Source organism: Periophthalmus magnuspinnatus, chromosome 10, assembly GCF_009829125.3.
Source record: "Periophthalmus magnuspinnatus isolate fPerMag1 chromosome 10, fPerMag1.2.pri, whole genome shotgun sequence".
Lineage (NCBI taxonomy): Eukaryota > Metazoa > Chordata > Actinopteri > Gobiiformes > Gobiidae > Periophthalmus > Periophthalmus magnuspinnatus.
In genome coordinates, this window is record NC_047135.1 from 14,601,919 (window position 1) to 14,625,769 (window position 23,851).

At 41.7% G+C, this 23,851-nt stretch overlaps 1 protein-coding gene across 1 annotated transcript in view; it reads left to right on the top strand.

The window, feature by feature from the left end:
• The window catches only part of il1rapl2 (interleukin 1 receptor accessory protein-like 2), a 226,860-nt gene that overhangs the window by 68,517 nt on the left and 134,492 nt on the right, over positions 1-23,851 (top strand). Inside the window, exons 3-4 of the mRNA XM_055224668.1 lie at positions 7,029-7,198; positions 9,349-9,452. Coding sequence (XP_055080643.1) covers positions 7,029-7,198; positions 9,349-9,452 — 274 coding nt within the window. The remainder of the gene's footprint in view (positions 1-7,028; positions 7,199-9,348; positions 9,453-23,851) is intronic.

Genomic DNA, 23,851 nt, shown 5'->3' on the forward strand with positions numbered 1-23,851 from the left:
CATTATAATACAGCTTATACTTTTACCACGTTATACTTTACTACCCAATATGTCATACTAACTTTTAACAAAATTCAACTTTAAACATATCGTTCAAGCACATGTTGACTCATTATCAGTTGTTAGCATTGTCATGATACTAAAATTTCATAGTCAATTTCTATACTAAAGAATAGGCTCTATACTCAGTATTGATATTTGCTTAAATGATTATCTAGTTTTGATGCTAGCTTTAGTATCTATTACTATCTGATTATTCAGTATGGGCAACCTTATCAATTATACACAAAAATATGCACACGAGGAAGCCCTGCACCCGTCTGTCTGAAAATAATAGTCCCCAAAATAATTTCTGTGCCTAAATAAACATTTATTTTGCAGTGCAGAGCTCAGACTTCTGTGGTTTATTTTTTGCATTTAGAGCAGTGACAGGCTCAGCCCAAACACCACCAAGTGTGTTTGTTTAAAGGAGTTTCTCTGAGAATTTCACCCCAAACTTTTAAAACTGAACTATTGGTTTGAAGCTAAAAACAGAAAGACTGAAGGAATACTGAATGAAAAATAATTTAGTTAAGTAAAGGAACTGCATGTAAATTTCATAAACATGACTTCTTTCTGTCCCCAGATGTGATGCAAACATGTGTAAATAGTTTTTGATGACCAAGTTGTTTATGTTATAATTTGGTGTTTTGGTTCAAGATCATTATGCAATCAGAAAGTAGAATGAGTCTTACAAAACCTAAAAGACTCATTTCAATGGAAGGAGCTCAGTGTGTTCATCCTCTGATCCAAAGCCAAGGCAAGGCAAGATAATTTGTATAGCACAATTCGTACATAAAGTAATTTAAAAAGCTCTACAGAATAAAACATTAAAATCATAATACAAACAACTGAAAACATAAATAATCCAAAATAATAATCATAAAATTAACATTAAAAGAGAAGAGTGCAGAATAAAAACCTTTCAATCATATACAGGACTAAGCAGAACTGTTTTGAGCCTGAATTTAAACATTGTCAAAGTAGAGGGCTGTCTCACATTTGCAGGAAGGTTTTAGCTGCATAAAACTGAACTGCTGATTCCCCATGTTTAGTCCTGACTCTGGGCACCAGGTGCCCAGGTCCCTGAAATCCTCAGAGTGTGAGATGGTTCATATGGCACTAACATGTCAGAGATGTACTTTGGTGGTAGGCCATAGAGAGACTTGTACACAAGCAGAGCTGCTTTAAAGTCTATTCTCTGACCTACAGGAAGCCAGTGCAGAGACCTGAGCACAGGACTTATGTACGCATACTTCCTGGTTCTAGTCAGGACCCGAGCAGCAGTGTTCTGGATGTACTGCAGCTGTGTTAAGGCTCGTTTGGAGAGGCCAGTGAGCAGGACGTTACAGTCGTCTAACCTACTGAAGACAAATGCATGGAAAAGTCTCTAATCCGATTTTTGCAATGTTTTAGGTGGCAAAAAGCTGCAGATATTATTGATTTGATGTGGCTGTTAAAGTTCAAGTTTGAGTCCATTATTATCTTTGGATTTGGAGTCTAATTTGAAGGTCTTAGAGAGAGAGACTGGAGGCGACTGATGTCACTTTCTCTTTGTTTCTGTGAACCGAAGACTATGACTTCAGTCTTGTTTGAGTTTAGCTGAAGAAAGTTGTTTTGCATCCACACACTGATCTGTTGGATGCAGTGGCAGAGTGAATCCACTGGTCCATATTCACCTGCTGCCAGTGAGATATAGATCTGAGTGTCATCTGCAAAGGACACATTATTCCTGTGTATTAACTGGCCTAACAGCATGTAGAGAACAAAAGGGGTCCCAGGATTGGCCCTTGGGGCACCCCACCAGTCGGGGCCATGTGATCTGAGACACATTTTCCAATTTCAATAAAGTACTTCCTGTCTTCTAGATAGGACATGAACCAGTTTAGTGCAGCACCAGAGACGCCCACCCTGTAAGAGGATCCCATGATAGACAGTGTCAAAAGCAGCATTCAGATCTAATAGGATCAAGACTGAGACTTTGTCTGCATCAGTGTTCAGGCGGATGTCGTTTGTCACCTTGATAAGAGCAGTCTCAGTGCTGTGGTGGGGTCTAAAACCTGACTGGAAAACATCAAAAGAGCTGTTAATTTGGAGAAAGTTAATAAGCTGTTGGTAAACAACTATATCAAGAACATTGCCTTGGGAATGTTCCAGACTGAAGTGACATGTTAAATATGCAAGCAAGTGGTGACAGTAAACTTTTGAGCACAGACTTTAGGAAGCACATTGAGGCAGCATGTAAATGAATACTGAATGGGGACAGTTTTGTCAGTTACAGGTGCAAAGTGAGTCAACTTTAAGTGTCTAGGTGGGTGCTGGGTTTTTATTTGTGTTGTGGAATTGATGGCATTTTTAATGCCCTGAACCTTGTCATTAAAGAATACTGCAAACTCATTGCACTTATTTGTGGAAATGAGTTCTAACAACAGCGTAGCTGGAGGGTTTGTTAATCTGTTTACTTCCTTTTCTGTACCCTGACGGAGTCATCATTCCTTCATGGCGCTTTCTGCTTATCTTTAACCATTTTAACCTTCATCGGGGCAATGGTGTCCAGAACATTCAAAACACTCAAAGTCACAGAGTTCAACAAATCATCAACATTAGAACATGAGACATTTTCAAAGTGTATCATTTCTGTGAGCAGTGCACCAGTGTTATCATTTATGTGTCTCCTTCGAACAACTGCAGGACCAGCCGCTGGTTTGGGGATAACAGACAGGTATAAAAAAGACACAGAAATGATCAGACAGAGCAACATCCACCACATTGACATTTTAAATATTACTCCTTTTGTAATGAGCTGGTCCAGAGTGTGCCCTCTGTTGTGCCTGGTCTCACTGATATGCTGAGTCAGACCAAAGGTTTCAAAGACAGAATTGAGCTCTTTAGGTTTGTAGGAGGTTTGCATAAGACTAAGTAAAGTATGGAGGGTGATTGTTTTAGCTAAATTTTAACAGAAACATACTCAAAAGATAAAAACACCCCAAATGACAACCTGTGAGTAACTACTCCACCCTTTTTGTTTGCTCGTGTTTCAGATTCAAATTTGAAGTTGGGTGGAGTTGATTCCACTAGAATTACATTACCTTTGTTTTTGTCGAGCCATGTTTCAGTTAAAAACATAAAGTCAAGATGAAAAGAAGAAACAAAATCATTAATTAAAAATAATTTGTTACATAAAGATCTGACTTTGAGCACAGCAACTTTCAGATTAGTTTCAGCAGGGCTGGATGTTATTTTCTTTCAGCGAATGTGAACTAAATTTCTCTGACTGGCCAGTCTAACTGTCCTTCTGTTTATCAGTCTACGTGATGTAACTGTAGATATAGCTCCATCACAGGGCCTCAGCATAATATTATCTTTATCATGACTCTATGTCCTGCAACAGCAGAGGCCCTGTTTGTCCTAGCTCTTGGTGATAACAGTTCTGGGAGAAGGCAGGGAAAGGGTGAGCCGGTTGGCGGTTTGAAAAACGCTCTTGCCATTCACATCATAGCTAGAGCGGTCCGGCTCCCACAAATGAATACTGCCACTGTGTCTTTTGGCAAGACACTTAACCTACTTTTACCCAGTGTCTGTTTACACTGGTGTATGAATGTGTGTGTGAATGGGTGAGTGGTTCCTTGATGTGAAGCTCTTTGAGTGCCTTGAAGGTGAAAATCTCTATTTAAAAAATTTAGAAAGTGCTATATTTTTGTTCCAATATTTGTGAAATGTTTTGTAGCAAGGCTGTGGTGTTACTCACATGTGGTCGAGTGGTCGATGTGTCCGTAACAGCCCTGTTTTTTGGAGTTTGTAATGTTTGGAGGCTAACGCTAACTCTTCCATTGAAAATACACTGGAGGTAATTTATGGAATGCACCAGTACCAATACTGGTAACAAATATTGGCGTCAATGCATGAAAATTTGCAGGATTGAGCATATTTTGTACTGACTCCAAAATATTGGTCCTGCCAATATCCGGGTTGGACATATACATTGATGTAATAAGACTATTTACTTGATGTAGCCCAGAAAGTCTCATAATGTTTTCACTTTTATTCATACAAATCTGTCCTGTCATACTTGAGAGAAAAATAAGAGTTACACAACACACTTTGCATGGGATAAAGTTTTACTTGGGGATGTCTGTAAAACTGAAATGACCCCATGATGTCTATGTTTTATGTGCATTCGTACAGGAAAAGCAATGACAGTAAACAATGTAACATATTGTTATGGTTTATTCTGGAATGGCAGACTGATAAACACCGAAACAAGACAAGAACCTTTTATTTTATCATATTGCCATCGTTGCTTTTATCTTAAGTTTGTTTTTAGCAGAATGCACTGCACTGTAGCATCAAACGCTGTGTCTTACAATGTTGATATGATCAACGATGAAACAGCTGTAGTCTCTCTCTGTTAATCCGTTCATGCTATAGAAACCCTCGATCCAAACTTTCACAAACTTACAACTGGATAACAGTGTGGTCTGTGGAAAATGAATATTCATTTTGTTTGATGTGGATCTAAAATGGGTGAGAGATAGACCTTTTTTATTGATCCATTAGCTTCAAGGCAGAGACAGAAAACAGGCCAAATCTAGCGTTCACAAGACTAGAATTACCTGAGGTACATTTTCACAGACATTTTCACAGACATGGATGATTCACATGTGACTACATTTGTAATTATTACAATTTACCAGAGGATGTAAAGTAAAACTAATCCCATGTGAATAGGACTTCAGATTATTTTTGTTATATGGAAAATAATGTCTGTTTTCAGTCCTTGCACTGGTATTGCTTGATATCAGGCAGATACTTAAAGCTAAACTATCTTTAACTATCTTAATATTGACTGAAAAAGCTGGATCGGTTCATCCCTAATACAAATCCAAACAGAATAATTTCGCAGCTTGTTGATTCTGTGCGTTTCTCTCCTCCAGAGCAGACCCTGATATGTGTTTTCAAATCTTCAAGCTTCAAATCACCTTCCTGTTCACCCTTTTTGTCTCTCTGTCTCTCCTCCTCTTTCTCTCCACTTTCTCTCTCTCACCTTCTCTTCTTGCCTGAACCCATCTCTTCTTAACATGCCTACATAAAGCATTTTTTTTATGTGCTGTTATCTGCAGGGAGACGTTCAGATGTGCCTCAGGCTAAATCATGTTTATGCTAAGAGAAGACACTTTGCTAGCCCCAGTTTGTACAGGAGAAATGACATGATTTAACAAATGGATAAATCTATAACAGTTATGTATGCCTGTAATTCTATGTAAATAAAGATGAATTTGAATTTGATCTACTTTGATTTGAATTTGATCTACTTTTGTGAGGACAGTTTTAGTGATTTTGGTCAAAGGGAAAAAAGTGTACAAATGGGTTAGTTGTAAAAACTGTTTATTTGAAATCTGTTTTAGATTTTATTATTACAAACAAAATTAATGCAGCAAGTAAATTGAACACCCCTGAAGCAGTACTTTGTTTATAAAAGGCCCTGTAGCAATTCAGATAGCAGATAATACATGTTACAGTTACCTACCTACTGTTACCTCCCCTGTCCAATTCATTTTTACAACACCTTTCCTATTACTACATGAGTCTGTGAGTATAAATCGGCTTAACATAATGAAACACTTGCAAACACAACCTTTAAATAATGAACACGTTGGTGATAGCAACCTTTAAAAGGAGAAGGACTAAAGTCTGAACTGTCTTCACTCTCCATACCATGTGAAATGAACTGAAAAGCTCCTTCAGTGAGCAAAAGGAGATTGCTGTGGTATTGACATGCTTTATTACAGTAGGTCTGTAGCAGAGTCCATAGTGCTGTGTGTAGTGTCTGTGTCCATCTGTGTTCGTGTATATGCTCTTTCTGTTAGTGCAGGGTATTTTTATTTATTTATTTATTTTTCTAATTTATTTATTTTTTATTTTTTAGTTCTATCTGGTCTATTGTATGTAGAGAGGCTGCCCTGAGTCAATTGTTTTATCATACTGTTGATTCTTGGTTATGATTAAAACACTTTTAAACAAACTGTTTATGTGTAAAGTTGCTAGCGTTAGTTTGAGCTTTTAAAAGAGCAATAATTACCACATCTCCAACAAAAGGCTAATGAACCGAGTCCATTTATATAAGATGAGAGCCAGCTTGACAAAAGCCTGCGTGATTATTATTAGTGTGTGTAATGCGTGTGTACCAGTCGAATCTGATCATTATTTATGGCAGAAATAAAGTTTTATCAGAGTTTAGTGGGCTTTTTTCACCCAGAGTCACATGACCTGAATGTGTGTCTAATCGCTCTGTGAATGAGTGCACCATATAATCCGCTAAAAAAGTCTGTGTAGTGAATGGGGGGTCATTTGAATACTGCCTAAGTGTGCATTTGCTGTAGTTGCTGAACAGTGGGGGACAGAGCAGCTCTACAGTCAAATGAATGCTTTGCTTCCCGCACAGAGGTGATCCAATTATGCAGAAATTTTCCATTCATTTTTCCCATAGACTTTTCCAAAAAATTTGAATATTAAAAGTTCAAAGGCATCGCAGAGGCTAAACAGATATGTGCTAACTAATATCCATAACATGGTTGTTTTAAGCACAATTAAAACAAAAGATTCTGCAAAATGTTTTAATAACGTTTCTAAATTTTCTGGTACAGATTTCACATAACATTATAGGTCTTGTGGTCATTCGTTACCACACTGATTAGCGCTGAACAAGCTTTCAAACTTGTATTTATTTTTATTTTTTTGGAAAGTCTATAAGAAAAAGTTATGAGAAATTGACTCCCGGAACCAGGGGGTGGGCTGTCACTGTTGAGCTCCATCTGTTCATGGGCGTTCCCTTGGATGCTGTATCTACTGTATAACTTATGAGCTTGATGCAAGAATTCAGTGTTGGTTGCCTGTAGTCTGCTCTGAATAATAAAAATGAATTACTCATTAAAAACATGACCTCTGACCCCTCTTTTCCTTTCTTCCTCTCTCCTTCTGTGTGTTGACAGTGGACGGGTGCATAGACTGGTCAGTGGATCTAAAAGAGTACCACGTTCTGGCAGGAGAACCTCTGCGGGTCAAATGTGCTCTGTTCTACAGCTACATCAGAACTAACTACAGCACGGCCACTAACGCCAAGCTACGGCTCATCTGGTACAGGAACAAGGGCGACGCAGAGGTAAGACAGATGCCCTCTCAGACTGCTGTATCTCTATGTTAGATCCCCCCCCCAAACTACTGTATCCCTATGCCAGATCCTCTCCAAAACTACAGCCTTCCATCCCGCTATATCCTTGTGTGTCAGTTGCCCTTCCACACGCCTATAGATTTGTTTCAGTATTAAATTACAACAGTTGCCATAGCGATTTACAATCTAAAACAAATTATCATATCTTTTAAATTCTGAAACCCATGGAAATCCCAGTATGTCAGATACCCTCCCAACCTCCTGTATCCCTGTGTCAGATACTATCCTTCCATATCCCTGTGTGTCAGATGCCCCATCATCCTATGAGTCTCAGCTCCTGTTATATTATGCCATTTTGAGGACCATTTAAAAGACATAATATTTTGTTTCAAATTGTTAATTGCTATAGCAACGATCCTAACTTTCCATTCTGAAATCTATGGCTATCCATGTGTGTCAGATGACCTCCCATCCTCCTATATCCCTGCTATTCATTGATTGCAGCTTCCTGGTATATGCAACATTTTGAGGACTTTTTTCAGTTTATATCAAAAGATATAATGGGTATATAATTAGTTAATTAGTTCTATAATTAGATACAAATGTAGGTTTAAATTATTGATTGCTATGACGAGAGTCCAAATTTCATCATTCTGAAACCCAGGGATATATTCTTATACTTAGCTTATAGTTAGTCTTGTAATTAGCCATTGTGTGTAGGCAGAACGGTGGCTGAGTGGCAACACTCAGCCACCAACACTCAAGGTTTGGTTCGATCCCCGGGTCGCCCAGGCCTTTCTGTGTGGAGTTTTGCATGTTTCTCCCCGTGTCTGGATGGGTTTCCTCCAAGTACTCCGGTTTCCCCCATCAACCAAAACATGAACGCCCTTCGAGACAACTGTTGTTGTGATTTTGGGCGTTACAAATATAAAATTAATTGAATTGAATTCTCTTGGTCATTAGAGACTGGAGAGGCAACAAATACAGGAGAGGCAACAAATACAGTCCCAGATGTGATTGGAAACTATTTACCTCAACTGCTGAGTCTGCCCTTTTAATTTATAATAATAATAATAATAATAATAATACATTTTATTTGTTAGGCGCCTTTCAAGGCTCTCAAGGTCGCCATACATACATACGTACACAATACAAATTGAAACAATGTAAAATGATTAAAAATACATTTAAAAACAAATATAGATTAAAGCAAATATAGATTAAAAGACAGAGCAGTTATGGTCAGTGTGGTCAGGGTGAAAAGGCCTTTCTAAACAGATGAGTTTTGAGTTTAGATTTGAAGTGTGAGAGTGGGTGTGTGTTGGGTCATGGGGGAGGGAGTTCCAGAGCTGGGGAGCAGAGCAGCTGAAGGCTCTGCTCCCCATAGTGACAAGACGGGCAGGAGGGACAGTGAGGTGCAGGGAAGAGGAGGAGCGGAGGGAGCGGAGGGAGCGGGCGGGTGTGGAGATGTGAATGAGGTCAGACAGGTATGGAGGGGCCAGGTTGTGGAGAGCTTTGTATGTGAGGAGTATGATTTAGGCCTGAGAATAACTCCTATTGCACTTTACTCATCTGATGTTATTGCAAAGTTACCACAACACAGTCCCTCTAGTTTAAACTGAGCTGAGGACAGGTCAGAATTCTATGGCTGAATTTGCTGTGTAAATGTCACAATGCAGATTTGTTGACCTGGTTTATGATTAATATCTCTGTAATTACTGGTCCTATCCACATGAAACAATAACTGGCACAAAATTCAACGTTTTCTCTCCCCTTATAAATAAACTAAAGTTAAACATTTTTTTCCAATAGCTTGAAAAAGTGGTGCCATTATTCAACCCCACAAATGTGATTGTTGTCATTTGAAAGGACTGTAAACCATAAGATTATTAGTAGAAGTTTGTGGAACCAGTCCCAAACAAATAATGACAAGGTTCAACATTTGTGGATCATGAGTTTGGAGATTTCTTTCCAAAACAGTGAATCTCCCAGTTATATAGACTCCTGCCCTCCATCTGAAACTATATCATCAAATTCTAGAGCATAGACACGGCCTATATAAAGGTCACATTAAGGAATTATGAATGATTGAATTGACAGACCATGTTGTTGTTGTTCTAATCATTATTTCTGATTTTCAGGAGCCGATCATCTTCTCTGGTCACAGACTGAGCAAAGAAGATGACTCCATTTGGTTCCGATCTGCAGAGCTGGAAGATACGGGCTTCTACACCTGTGTGCTCAGGTAGGGAATCTGGCTTACACCTACACCGCTTTTTCATTGTGGTGGCTCTTTCAGTTAAGCGAGAATCTCATTCATTTCAATGGAATGAATTTAAGAAAAGTTTCAACACTAGAATATGATGTAAAGTAGGTTGATTTGTGTTCAATATTTAATGTTCATGTCACCAAAAATTCAATAATCTTTAAAACAGGTCTGTAGTCTCTATAGAACTTACATGCCATCAAGATCGGCCCCATGCAAAAATGATACAGCCCCAATGATGATGATGGCGCCCACAGCAACTTTTGGAATAAGGTGACCTGTCTAACTTAATACATGTATCGGCACAACACAAATTCTCCATGTGCCAGAAATGTAGGGCATAAATCCCTTACCACATGTTTATTTAGAAATGAAAAATATGGATGTTTGTCATTTCTAGATAGGGTCATGTGGCCTACCCTGTCATTAAACATAAGCAAATGATAAATGCTTGAGTTTGATGCTTAACATGACTCGTTCCTGTTCAGTACATTGGATATGAGCTTAATATGTCCATATCAAAATGAGAAAGTGAAGTCGTTAAAACCTGTAATGTGTATGTTTTAATGAGAGAATGTTCTATTTTTAAATTAATACTTTCTTGTAATAACCAAAATATCTTTAAAAATGTTGAATCTATCCCTTTGTCAGTTCTACGCTTCCATACAAAATGACTTGTGTCTATACTTCCTTTGCTCTTCTGGGTGAGCCACAGGAGAAGCTCATCTCCTTCTGTTTGTACAGCCTTAAGAATATCTCCTCCAGAGGTCATAGGTCAAACAAGCACATACAGGTTTAGTACACATATTTGTCCTGCTTCAAAAACACTTATTCAGTCTTTCTGTAGTCTTATTTACAGCGTCTGACCCTGGACAGAACAGACTAGAGCTATCTACAGACTCTTTTACACTTTTAGACACAGTATTTTCACATTTATTATGTTTATACCAGGGTTATCAATAGTATTGAAAATCAATTACTAAATCCCACCACACACTGCAGGATGTTTCAGTCTTAAACAATTTTTAAAGTAAAGTGCAGAGCTCAGGCACAAGGAGAGTCGAATGAGAATTAAAATCTCCAAGCATACAGACTGCAGTGAAGAGACTACACACACCAAGCTAAAAGCTGTGAGAACACCTCGGTCACCTGTTTCCTGTCTACAACTCGTTTTGAGACTTTAAAGTGTTTAAAAGATCAGAGGACTGAAATGCTAGTTTAGATGTCTTATTATTTTTTGTAAAATGTGGTGCAAAAGTTCAGACGTAGGCTTTTAATGCACAGATGGTTGGTGATAAACTACATAGTAAGTACACAGGAGTCACTAAACAAACATGTGAGGATCTCACCTTTTTACTTTTTAAAGAAGGCTTCATACTGGACTAAAAGGTTTGCTTTGTGGACTGGATGTCATTATTTACATTCAGTGGACAATATGGATGAGAATGCTGCAGTTGTCCTTAAATTATTTTTGCAATTTCTCGTGTTTGTATCTTGCACCTCTGTGTCTGTCACTCTGTCTACCCCTGACCCTCTCCTTTATTGGCTGTTGCCATGTTGATATTGTGTGGTTATGACATGACAGAGCAGTTCAAAGTGGTGCGGACACCACACACATGAGGAGCACAGCAGATTGAAAATCAGTCATGATCCAAAGTTATTCTGTGGTGTGTGGTTGGCTTAAGCGATACTCAAACTGGCATTGAAACCAGATACTCATTTAAGCAAGTATTAATATGTTGTGGAAAAAAATTACAGTTCTACATGAACAGTAATCCATTTGCGAAGCTCAGTGATTTTTGAAATACAGGAAAAAAGGTTTATTGTTTGTTACAGCAGATACAGACAGGACAGGGCCCAGGCCTGCCCTGGCCACAGACTGGTAGCCTCCCGGCCTCTCCCCCAGTCTCCCTCTCAGGCTAAGTCCCAGTCTAAACAACCCAACCCTGAGCATCTGAAGTCTGACTATTTTATACCAGAATGACAATGTTACATACATTTCAAAGCAGAGTGACTTTTGTTTCACACACATGAGATAATGAAGTTAGCCAGGTATTACAACAACGAGTTTCCTGTGGGATGGAGACAGAGCCTTCACACATGTTAATGTCTAGTCTGGGTCTGACAGACTGATGTGATTTCACTCATGTGATCAAATGCATTTAAAGACACAACATGAATATACTTAAATTGTCATCAAGTATTAAAGAAAATCACATAACTGGATAAATTTGACATTTCCTGAACAGTTTCATCTTGAGTTTATCGTCAAAATTGGTAATGGGTACCAAGTGTATTCTTTAGTATTGAAATTAAGTTTGAAATGTTAGTATCAAGACAACATTAGCTTACTGTAAGTCAAAATGTCAGAAAAATGCCTTCCTTCAGTAAATTGTCTCTGCATTTTGGATGGAGTTTTCTGTCTTGGTGAAATAGAGCAGGGGTCTCCAACCTTTTTTCCTCCGGTGAACTGCCTTTACAAAAAACTGCCTTTAACCAAAATGCCAGAGAGCTACTCATTTTTACAGTTGCAAGAAGCTGAGTATATATAAGACCCACAGCAAGCCTTATAGGGTACAGTCAGATTATAAAACAGAAAACCATAACATTTATTAGTGCACAAAGTTAGGCTCAAAATGCTACATCTCATGAGCTACAGGCTGGAGACCCCTGAGGCAGAGGGATTTAGAACTCAGCGCTACTTTCAGCTTTTTATCCACAGAGTGCCTCTTAACTGATGTAAAATCATGCAAAATCTGTCAGATCCACTTTATGTCCTGCCCAGCAACCACAGGGTAACCAGTTCAAACGTCATCCATAATACTGCCAGTGTGTCCTTTGGCAAAACACTTCATCCATAACGTCCACTCTAATCAGTAATGTCAGATGTTTATTAGAAAAAGATGGATCACTGCCAAAAGCACACTCTTGTTTCTGTTCTCAAATATGTGCACCATTTAGATCATTTTAAAAATAGATTAATATAAAATAAATTCCCACATGATAAATCAAAGCCGTCCCTGGAGGGCCACCGTCCAAAGTTATTGCTTCATTAATTGAGTTGGAGTCTGTTCATTTCTCTGTTTTTCTCTTCTCCACCTCTCTTTCCTCTCCTCTCTCCCTTTCTACCTCTCTCTATCCCCTTCCTCTCTTCTCTCATTCTCCTTTTTCTCTCACATCTATATTTTTTTCAAACTTCCCTTCACCCCCGTCCCTTTCTTCCCTCTCTACCCCCCCTTCTTCTCACCCCTCATTCCCTTCTTCTCTCCTTTCATCTCTCTCCCTTTCTCCTCTCAACAGCCCCTCTCCTCCCTCCATCCCTTCCTCTCTTCTCTCTCTATCTACTCCTCTCTCCATGCTGTCTTCTCATCCTCCCTTTCCCTCCTCTCCCCTCCTCTCTCACCTCTCCCCTCTTCTCTCTCTCCTCTTTATCCCTCTTGCATCTCTCATTTCTCCCTCTCTCCTCTCTCTCTTCTCCTCCACTTCTCCTTATAACTCTCTCACAGATGCAGGTGTGGTGGACTTTCCCTCGCTCTCCTTTTCTTGTCTCCTCTACCTCCCTCTTCCTCCCTCCCAATCTCTCTTCTTTCTCTCACAGCTGCAGGTGAGGTGGACTTCCTCTCTTTTTCCTTTCCTCCCTCCTTTATCTCTTCCCTCTCAGAGCTGCATTGGACTTTCTCTCCTTTTCTCTTCACTCTCCTCTCCTCTGTCCTCATCCCTCTCCCCTTTTGTGTCTCACACAACTGCAGGTGAGGTGGACTTCATCTCTCCCTCCACCACTCCTCCCTCTTTTCCCTCTCAGAGCTTGCCTGGACTTCCTCTCCTTTTCTCCTCTGTCTCCTCTCCTTCATCCTCATCCCTCTCTCTGTCTTTCACACAGCTGCAAGTGTGGTGGACTTACTCTTTCTCTCTCTCTCTCTCTTTGCTTCTTTCTCTCTCTCTGTTCGCCTCTCTCCTTTCCCCCTCTCTCTCCTTTCCCCCTCTCTCTCCTTTCCCCCTCTCTCTCCTTTCCCCCTCTCTCTCCTCTCTTCAGCCCATTCTCTCTCCCTTCTTGTCCCTCCCACCTCCCTCGCCACCCTCTCTCAGCTGCAGGTGAAGTGAACTGTCTCCTTTCTTCTCTCTCACTCCTTCCTCTCTCCCTTCTCTCTGTCAGCTGCAGGTGAGAAAGAGTTGCTTTCTGTCTCTCCTCTCTCATCTACACCTCCCTCTCTCCTCTTCTCCCCCTCTTCTCTCAGACAGCTGCACGTGTGGTGGATTTGATCCAGTTTCATAAATTGAAAATTTCCAATATGTCCTTCGCCCTGGGCCTGTGTCTGTGTGTGAGAGTGGACGACACTGTATTTCCCACTAAACAAAAAACATGGACTTCATTTATGTGTATGCAATGTTGTTGGATTTATATGTTTAATAACTTTGGTTTGATAATTAAATTTTCCCAAATCAGCTCTACACAGGTGGCAGTGGGTATAGATAGATACCTAGATACATAGACTGTATATACAGAGGGACATAGCTAACCCACTAGCTGCCACGTTCCAAATAGGAAGTGATCATGGGCGCGTCCGGCTCCATCGCATCTGGCTCCAATTAATTTTCTGTTGAAATACGATCGCCCCTTTCTCCATAACTGCTGATGTCAGGCTCGTCATTTTGGTCTCAAAATGTTCCTGGTTACCAACAGGTTTGATTGACAGTGTTGCTAAGCACCCACTCCCTGCCAAATCAGCAGTGTAGACGGAAAGGGGTGTAACCTTTAACAGTCTCGCTCAGGATTTTGGTGGCTATTATACTTGTGGTCGGAATTCCAAATATGGAATATGTAGAATTTGGCTCCAAATTCGCTGCTATAACTGCTAGCCTTGATGAGCTTCAATTAGCTGGAGCCAAATGCTATGGGTGATGCCACTAGGTCAGTGGGTGAGGCCTCTTCTTTATAGTCTATGGTCTGTACACAGACCATAGACTATAAATATATACGTGGTTCAACGTATATGGTAACTTGACAAAAATGTAGTATCGAATTTTGTGAACAAAATCTAAAATACATTTTATAACAAAAAAAAAGCACACTTTTTGATCATCATTCAATAAAACACTATATATTAGATGCAGACAGTACACCGTGGACTTATGTTGACCTCAAGTGCTGCTTATACAATATATCTGTACCGGGCATGACACATTTTGCTCAAATATAAGGGGGAAAATCTTTAAGTAGTTACTAGCCTGAATTATTCTTAATTTATTATTTGTTCATTATGAATTAAGTCTCTGTATATGCTTTCTTAAGGCTTATCAAAAAGTAGTTGTTATGAAATGTTACCATAAATTCTTGTCAGCAGTGAGGATAGTCTGAGGTGCACTAAAAGAGAGACAGGATTCTGGTGTCTTCAGAAACAGATTTGATAAAGTTTGCCCAGAACTCTTTGTTGTAAATGCAGGTTGTTTGATGTGTATTGTCCCTGCAGGCTTCCATACTTCCTGTTTTGTGGTACACTGTGGAGGTGAGATAGTGTGCTTCAGTCTCAGTCCCTAAACCCGACCTGAGGCTCACACACTGAACTGTGCAGAATCCAAACCAGATTTAAACACTGACTTCTAAAACAGATTCCCTCTGCCTATGTCATCAACACAGAAAACTCCATCCAAAATGCAGAGACAGTTTACTACTACTACCACTATCACTACTACTACTACTACTACTACTACTACTACTTCACATTTATATAGTGCTTTTCCATCGTCAAGGCACTCAAAGCGCTTTACATCAAGGAACCACTCACCCATTCACACACATTCATACACCAATGTATGCAGACACTGTGGGCGAGCTGGGTTAAGTGTTTTGCCCAAGGACACAATGACAGTATTCATCTGTCACAGTAAACACTCTGTCACCCCATGCATGAGGAAGGCATTTTTACTTTTGACAAAAGCATTAATTTATTAAAATAAAGAGGTCATTTATTTTTATTGTTGTAATCATAACTATTGTGAAATTTAGACAAGTTGTGGCCCTTGTTTACATTATGGTTGTTAGGTAACTCCTATGACCTCTATGTGTGTCATATCTGCTTTTAAAAATAGTTAAAACCCCCATATGCACTGAAAAGTTGTTGTTTGTAAGTTATATTTACCTACATATCTTCAAAATTGTACTTCAGTACTACAATACTTGAATGTACTTCTCACGGTAGTTTTCAGACACAATACTTGGTCGAGTAATATATTTTACAGTGTAACAGAACTTTTACTTGAGTAAAAGTTGTTCTCTCTTTCCATTTCAAGTCTCCAAGTGACAAAAGCTTTACGTTGATGAAATGATTTGATCATGTGTTTTACTTGTATATAACAGACTTCCTCAGACACTATCCCTTGCTCCTGCTTTGTGGCTTTGTGTGCATCCGACTGTAAACCTAAATTTGAGTGCCTTCTTTTGTGTAAGGCTTGTTTAGTCCCTCCAGTGTAACAATCCTGCCTCTTTCACTGCTGTGAATTGAACACCACATTACTGTTTTTGTGTGGGCAGGTTTACAATCAGCTGTCCCTATCCATCTTAAATGACAAAACCACAAACAAAATGTAATGTCTTATTGTGGAGTATTCCAGGCGATTCAATAATATCTTGATAGAGACAAGCGAGTGGCACACACAAAAAAGTTACACACTGCACCTTTACGTAAACACATTTCTGCTTTGCCATTGTAACTGTAGGATCTTGACAATAGTTTGCGTTCGTCATATTCCCGTGTTACATCCAAACTGCGTATATGGATAAACAGGTTGTTGTTGTGTGAGCTTGTCCTGCTAATACCCTTTTTATCATGTTTTTATCTCTTCCTCCTGAGGCTATAGTGTTGCAGATTCTTGTAGGTTTTATTAGCTCAGACCTTTCTCTCTCTCTGTCTCTCTCCCTCTCTCCGTTCAGCTGACACACTCTGCCACGTCTGCTCCAGCTAATAAGCACTATCTCCCCTCTGCGCTGTCAACTTGATCGCCCTTCCCTATCTCTCCTGTGTGCTGTCAGCTTGCTCGCCCTCTCTCCTCGCTTGCCCATCTCTCTCTCTCTCTCCACTCTCTCTCTCTTTTCCTCTCCTCTGTCCTGTCAGTGTCACACTTTGTGGTGATATTTACTAGCCACAACTGCCCTGTGGTACTACTATCATAGAAGCCTCCAACCACCAATCACTCACACAAGTGTCTTGCCCAGTGTCACATAATGAAGCTACTGCACATCGCATCAGGTTTGTGAAGTTGTAGTGCATTGTTTTGTATCCTGGTTTTGTATATTTATCGAAAATAGCTGTGTGTGGCTGAGTACAACTCATCTCTTCACCTCTCTCCTCTCAGTCCCCCTCTCTTCCTCTCTGTCTCTAAATCTTATGCCCTACATCTCCCCCTTCCCCTTCTTTCTTTTCTTTCCTTTTCTCCTCCCCTCCTCTCTTTCTCTTATCCCTCTCTCTCTCTCAACATATTCTGTCTCTGTTTCCTTATTAACCCAGCCCCCCACAGCGTCTTTCCATTATGTTCTTATTAACCGATTCTGCTCTTCCTCCTCGCTCTTCACTCTCTCTCTCTCTACCTCTTTCTCTCGGTCATCTTTTCTCTTCAATGCTTTTTTAACCCACAGCATCTTTCCACCGGCTTCTCTCTCACCCCCTCTCCCTCATTCACCTCTATCTCTCTCTGTGTTATATATTCTATCTGATTCTCTCTCCCTCCCTCTCCCCCTTCTCCCTCTCTCTCTTGCTCTCTCTGTGTATCATACCTCCATTGCCTTATTAACCCATCTTTCCACCTCTTCTCTCTCTCTGCTTCTCTCTAACTGTCTCTTTTTCCCTTCCCTTCCTTCTCTCCCTCTCTGTTATCTCTTCTACCCTGTCACCCTCTCTCCCTCCCTCTTGCTCTCTCCATTGCCGCATCCACCCACCTTTTCTCATTTTCTCCCTCTCTTCCTCTCTCTTGTGTCAAAAGTCTCTGTCATGAACCAAAACAACAGCGACACTTTTGGAAGGATCCTGTTTTCTTTCTGTCACATTTTTGTCTTTTATTTATTTTATTTTAAGAAAGAATCAAACCAGATCAAAGTACACGTCCGATCTTGTTCTTTATGACTACATTGTCCGCAGGTGTTTACATCAGGAGCCACACACAAATCCACATGCTGCTGCTTGTCAAATGGAAGTGCTTAAAGGTGCACTACGGAACATTTCTGGTGAAGGCACTGCCAGTCTCCAGATGTTATAGTTTTGCCTGGAATGTTCTGTATATGGTATTGAACTTATTTTCTCTATTTCAGTGTGTTTTTATTGCTTCAAAACACATGCATTGTTTCCATGAATCTGGACAGCTCTAGGTTTGGGGAGGCCATGGAGGAGGACTATCGGACGGCCTCAAAGAAATTCTGGCAAACCGTCCGACACCTCAGGAGGAAAGAAATACTTTGAGGATCTCCTCAATCCCACTGTCACGTCTTCCAAGGAGGAAGGCAGAGACTGGGGACCCGGAGGCGGACTCATCCATCACCCTGGCAGAAGTCACCGAAGTGGTTGGCAAGCTCCTCAGTGGGGCTGTCTTGACTGACATGCCTCTGCAACATCGCGCGGCGGTCTGGGACGGTACCTCTGGACTGGCAGACTGGGGTGGTGGTCCCTCTGTATAAGAAGGAGAACCGGAGGGTGTGTTCCACTTACAGAGGAATTACACTCCTCAGCCTTCCCGGTAAGGTCTATTCCAAGGTACTGGAGAGGAGAATCCGTCCGATAGTCAAACATCAGATTCAGGAGGAGCAGTGTGTTTTTTTCCTGGTTACGGAACACTGGCTCTATACTCTCCATCGGGTGCTCGAGGGTTCATGGGCTTTTATCCAACCAGTCCACATGTGCTTTGTGGTGTCCTTTTAAGGGTGCTCCGGGAGTATGGGGTCCAGGGCTCTTTGCTAAGGGCTGTCCGATCCCTATATGACCGGAGCAGGAGCTGTGTTCGCATTGCCAGCAGTAAGTCAGACCTGTTCCCGGTGCATGTTGGACTCTGCTGCCCTTTGTCACTGGTTCGGTTCATTGTAATTATGGACAGAATATCCAGGCATAGTCAAGGGCCGGAGGTGGTTTGCCCTCTTCAGGTGGGTGGGGAGTCTCTGCCTCAACTGGAGGAGTTCAAGTATCTCAGGGTCTTGTTCACGAGTGAGGGATGGATGAAGCGTGAGATTGACAGGAGGATCGGTGCAGCATCTGCAGTCACTGTATCAGGCCCTCGTGGTAAAGAAGGAGCTCAGTCAAAAGGCAAAGCTCTCAATTTTACTACTCTCACCTATGGTCATGAGCTCTGGGTAATGACCAAAAGGACAAGATCACGGATACAAGCAGCCGAAATGGGTTTCCTCCACAGGGTGGCTGGGCGCTCCCTTAGAGATAGGGTGAGGAACTCAGTCACATGGGAGGAGCTCGGAGTAGAGCCGCTGCTCCTACACATCGAGAGAAGCCAGTTGAGGTGGCTCAGACATCTGCTCAGGATGCCTCTTGGACTCCTCCCTAGGGAGGTGTTCCTGGCATGTCCCACCGGGAGGAGGCCCCGGGGAAGACCCAGGACATGCTGAAGGGACTATGTCTCTCGGAACGCCTTGGGGTCCCACCGGAGGAGCTGGAGGACGTTTCTGGTGTGAGGGAAGTCTGAGAGTCCTTGCTAAGACTGCTACCACCGCTACCTGGCACCGGATAAGCAAAAGAAAATGGATGGATGGATGAACAGCTCTATTGCCAAACTATGGAACATACTAGGCAATGCAAAAATATCACCATGGAGAAAAGCATGTGGCACGTCCTCTGCAAGAAAAGTTACATACTGTATCTTTAAAGCAAACCTATTCTGCCAAATGGACTTTTCAGTGCTTGTAATTATTTATAGTTGTTTTCTTCTCATTGATCTTCTGAAGTTGTATTAAGAATGATTCATGCATCTTTGAGTAATCTTTATTCTGCTGAGAGGTGAGAAAGAGAGAGTAAAGAGAGGAGGTGAAGGGTGAGAGAAGGGAGAGAGGAAAAGAGAGAGAGAAAAGAGAGATGTGTGAGAAAGAAAAAGGGAAAGAAGAGAGGGGAAGAGAGAGATGAGAAAGAGGTAGAGATGGGGAAAGAGAAAGCTGAGAAAGAGAGAGTAGAGACTTTGACTTTTAACAATATATTTATTATGTGTCACTTCTCAGTTAAAAGAAATGTGCAAAACCATACAACACAATCACAGATCCATCACATTAACAGAAGTGCCGTGTCTGTGCAGCCCAAGCCACACACTCATTTTAGCCTGACCCAGGACAAAGTTTATTAAAACAACAGTTCTGCGTTTGGCCACAGAAAAACAAACACAAGCTCCCAGGTTAGTGTTTGTCCCAGAGTCTGCAGCCAGTGCCCCAGCAGACTGAAGAGGGGAGCCAGCTGAGGACAGGACAACTACATAGTGTTCTAGTGTGTCTTTTTGTTGACAGAAGGCACGAGTGGGCTACGTTTATTTGTGGCGATGGCCCTATGCACCACCCACCACTGGAGATCCACACAGCGTTTCTTCACAGGGGGGTACACAACCTCCAGCAGCCTCGTGGAGAAAAACTTGGGGCCAACACACCCGACCACAAGGATTCCAAGATGCCTGACAGCTCAGCTCTATGGAGGACTATGGCTACAGAAGAGAAAGAGAGAGAGAGAGAAGACAAAGACGGAGTGGTGAGAGAGAAGGGGCAGAGGGAGAGAGATATGAGAAAGAGATAGAGAAAAGAGAGGAAGAGAGAGAGATGTATTCAAGATGTGTCCAGTCTGCCTCTGTTTTTACCTCCATCGGTATACACCCAGTGTGACCTACGCACTTCATTCTCCAATTTTATTTTGTTAATGAGTGATACATGTTGGATTTGGCAGCGTTCCGTAGCCATTTTGGTAAAACATTATTTTAAAATGCTGCTTGCTGAGGTGATGTGCAGCCATCTATAGGAGGGAATCAGCTCCCAATGGGCCTGCAATTTTCCAACCTGGAAGTCAATTAAGTTGTTTCTTTTATTAAGTTATTTTACATCAATGATGCAACTTAAAATGTTGAAAATACAACATAACAATAACTGTAATAATAACTGAAGCACAATATGTCTTTTTTAAGTATGTGCATTATAACATTCACCAAGGATATCACTTCTTAATGTGTTACAAATGGCACACATCGGTCAGAGAGAGGGAGAAGAGAAAGAGGACAGGGGTGAGAGTTAGGGAGAGAGAAAGATAGGAGGAAGAGAGAAATGGAGGAGGAGAAAATAAAATAAAAGGAAAGGTAAGAAAGGAGGGGAAGAAGGGAGAGGTGTGGACATGAGGGTTAGAGACAGAGGGGAAAGAGAAAAAGAGAGGGGAAGAGAATGTTATGTGTACATTGTCACTTTAAAAACAATAAATACCAAGATTGTGACGTTTTGAGGCAGTTCTACATAATTAATATTGTTGAAAAATGTTAAAATGTTACACTTCAGTGCAGTCCAGTGCTGATGGTGAGCTCGGGAAATACTGGTCTGTGCACAACGTCAAAGATGATCTTAAAATCACTCGACAACACAGAGAGAAGCAACACAAATCTACTTTCACTGCAGGAAGTACAGCGGGACACAGGTGAGAAAGAGAAAGGGATGGAGAGAGGTGAGAGGGGAAGGGAGAGAGGAAAGAAAGTGAGAAGAGAGAGGGGAAGAGACACTAAGCAGAGAGAGGGAGAGAGCGAGGTGAGAGGGGAGGAAAGACTGAGAACAGGGACAAGAACAGAGACAGATAGTAGAGAGAGGGGAAAGAGAGGTGAGAGAGGAAGAGAGAGGGAAGAGTGAGAAGAGAGACAGAGTAGAGCGAGGGAGAGAGAGAGGTGAGAGGGAAAGAGAGATAGAGAGGGAGAGAGAGAGAGGTGAGAGGGAAAGAGAGACAGAGAGTAGAGAGAGGGGGAGAGACAGGTGAGAGAAGAGAGGGGAAGAGAGTTAGAAGAGAGAGAGGAAGAGAGACAGAAAGTAGAGAGAGGTAGAGAGAGAGGTGAGCGGGGAACAAAGACAGAGAGTAGAGAGAGGGAGCGAGAGGTGAGAGGGGAAGAGAGACAAAGTAGAGAGAGGGAGAGAGAGGTGAGAGGGCAAGAGAGAGGGGAAAGAGAGACAAAGAGAAGAGAGAGGGAGAGAGAGGCAGAGAATAGAGAAAGGGGGAGAGAGAGGTGAGAGGAGAAGAGAGAGGGGGATAGTAGAAGGGGGAAGAGAAATGAGAGAGGAAGGGAGAGAGAAAGGTGAGAGGTAAAGGGAGAAAGTAGATGAGGGGAGTGTGAAGAAGAAAGGGAAAGAATAGAGGAGAAATGTGTGAGAAAGAGAGAGAAGCTAGAGATGAAGAGAAAGGTGAGAAAGAGAGAAAGTAGAGAGAGAGAAGAGTGAAGTGAGAAGTGAAGGGAGAGAGAGAACAAGAGAGGGGGATGATAGAGAGAGAGAAAGAAAATTTTGAGGAAAAAATAGGGAAAGAATAGAAAGAGAGAGGAGAAAGTTGAGATGGGAGGAGATAAATAAGCAGAGAGGGGTAATATAAACGAGAGACAGAAAGATGGAGGGATAGAGGGAGAGAAGGTGAGAGGTAGTGGTCCATTGGCTCTGGCTGTGAATAGAACAGAAGCACCAAAACAGTTCACTGAGAGACAAATGAGAGGAGCGATGGAGAGAGAGAGAGAAAGAAGAGAACAGAAGAAGGGAGGGAGCACAGAGAAAGCGAGTGGAGGTGCGGAGAGGTAGAGACAGACAGGAGACAAGGAGGGAGGAGAGGAGGGGGCACAGATGAGGGGAGCGTAGGTGTAGAAAGGTAGAGATAGGGAGGAGAAAAGTAGGAAGAGGTGGGAGGGAGGAGAGAGGGTGAGGGAGGAGAAGAGAGGAGGGACATTTGGAAGAGATAAGGATAAGCAGTGGGGGGCTTGTGTTGAGCTGGAGAGGAAAAGGAATGTATCAAGGAAGGAGAGGAGCGAGACGGGGATGAAGGAGAGGACAGGGGAGAAAAGGAGGGATGGCGAGAGGAAAGCAAGTGGTGAGGACTTTTGAGAGAGAAAGAGAGAAAAAAGAGGAGGTGGAGAGACACAGGACATAGACTCACAGTGAGAATCAACTAATGAGTGTCAGACAGAGACCTGAATATCTCCTCACCTGAAAATAACACTGTGTTGCTGTGGCAGAGTGGTTATCTTGTCTCCTCCTCTCAGTTAGGAGGTTGTGGGTTAGATTCCTGATCCTTTTGAGTAGAGTGTGCATGTCCACCCTGTGTCACTGTGGCAGAGTGGTTAGCCTTATCCTCACCGCAGTAAGGAGGTGCTGTGGGTTAAACTAATGATTTATAGTCACCTTATTCTTAGCCATACAGAAAATACCAAGTCTCTAGTGCCCAAAGTAGTTTGAAAAGCCTGAATTGTGTATAATAGAAGAACCTTTGACTCCATAATCCAAAGCACCCTCCAGCTCCTGCCCCCGTCACACCAGGCTAATTACTGGCTGGGAGCGCTTGATTTCTCCACGTTGTAAAATAAGAGCTGATTCTGAGATTAATCTATGGCATTTTTTATGCAGTGGCAGAACTGAAAGTTAAGTCCATATTCTTTGAAAATGGAAGAGTAAAATAATCTCTCCAGATAGAGAACATTTCAAAGCGTTAAGGAAGATTCAGTGTTTTTGAGCTGTCTACCCCAAGGCCAGTAGCATTACCCTAACACCAAAGAGTGACCGAGTACTAATTGGAGAATACACATTAAGATGTCATTCATGTATATTTGAGAAATCTAGCAATGTCTCCCAGACCCTGATCTAAATATGCTATGTGTTAACAGTTAACACCTCATGTAAGTAAAACATATTTAAAAGTTTTTAAAAGCATGTTATAAAATGGTGTTGTGACTCCTCAGGAAAAGGTAGAACTAATATTAAAGTGTGCGGTAAGAATAACAACAAAGAGAAGAGAGGGACAGTCATCTGAAGTTCCTTTGGCACAGCTCTGGTCTTGCATGATTCAACCTGTGCCAACCTGTGCTGATGTGTGCCAAATCTGTGCCGATGTGTGCCAAACCTGTACCCGTGTGTGTCAGTGAAACAGAGCCAGAGGCCTCGCGGTGCCAGGGCAGGAGAAGAGAGGGGAGCAAGATTCAGAGCTTTAACACAGAAAGGTGTAAAGGAGAGGGTAAGAGAGATACAGAAAAAAAGGACACGAAGAAAGTGGGAGCTAGCATGCTAACAGCGCACCAGCGCTGGTTTGTGGTTGATAAAAGCTTTAAAATTACTGTCAAAACTCAGTAGCCCACCTCACCTCACCTCTCCATATCACCTCTATAATCAAATGCACCCTCCTGCCCCATCAGACCAGCCT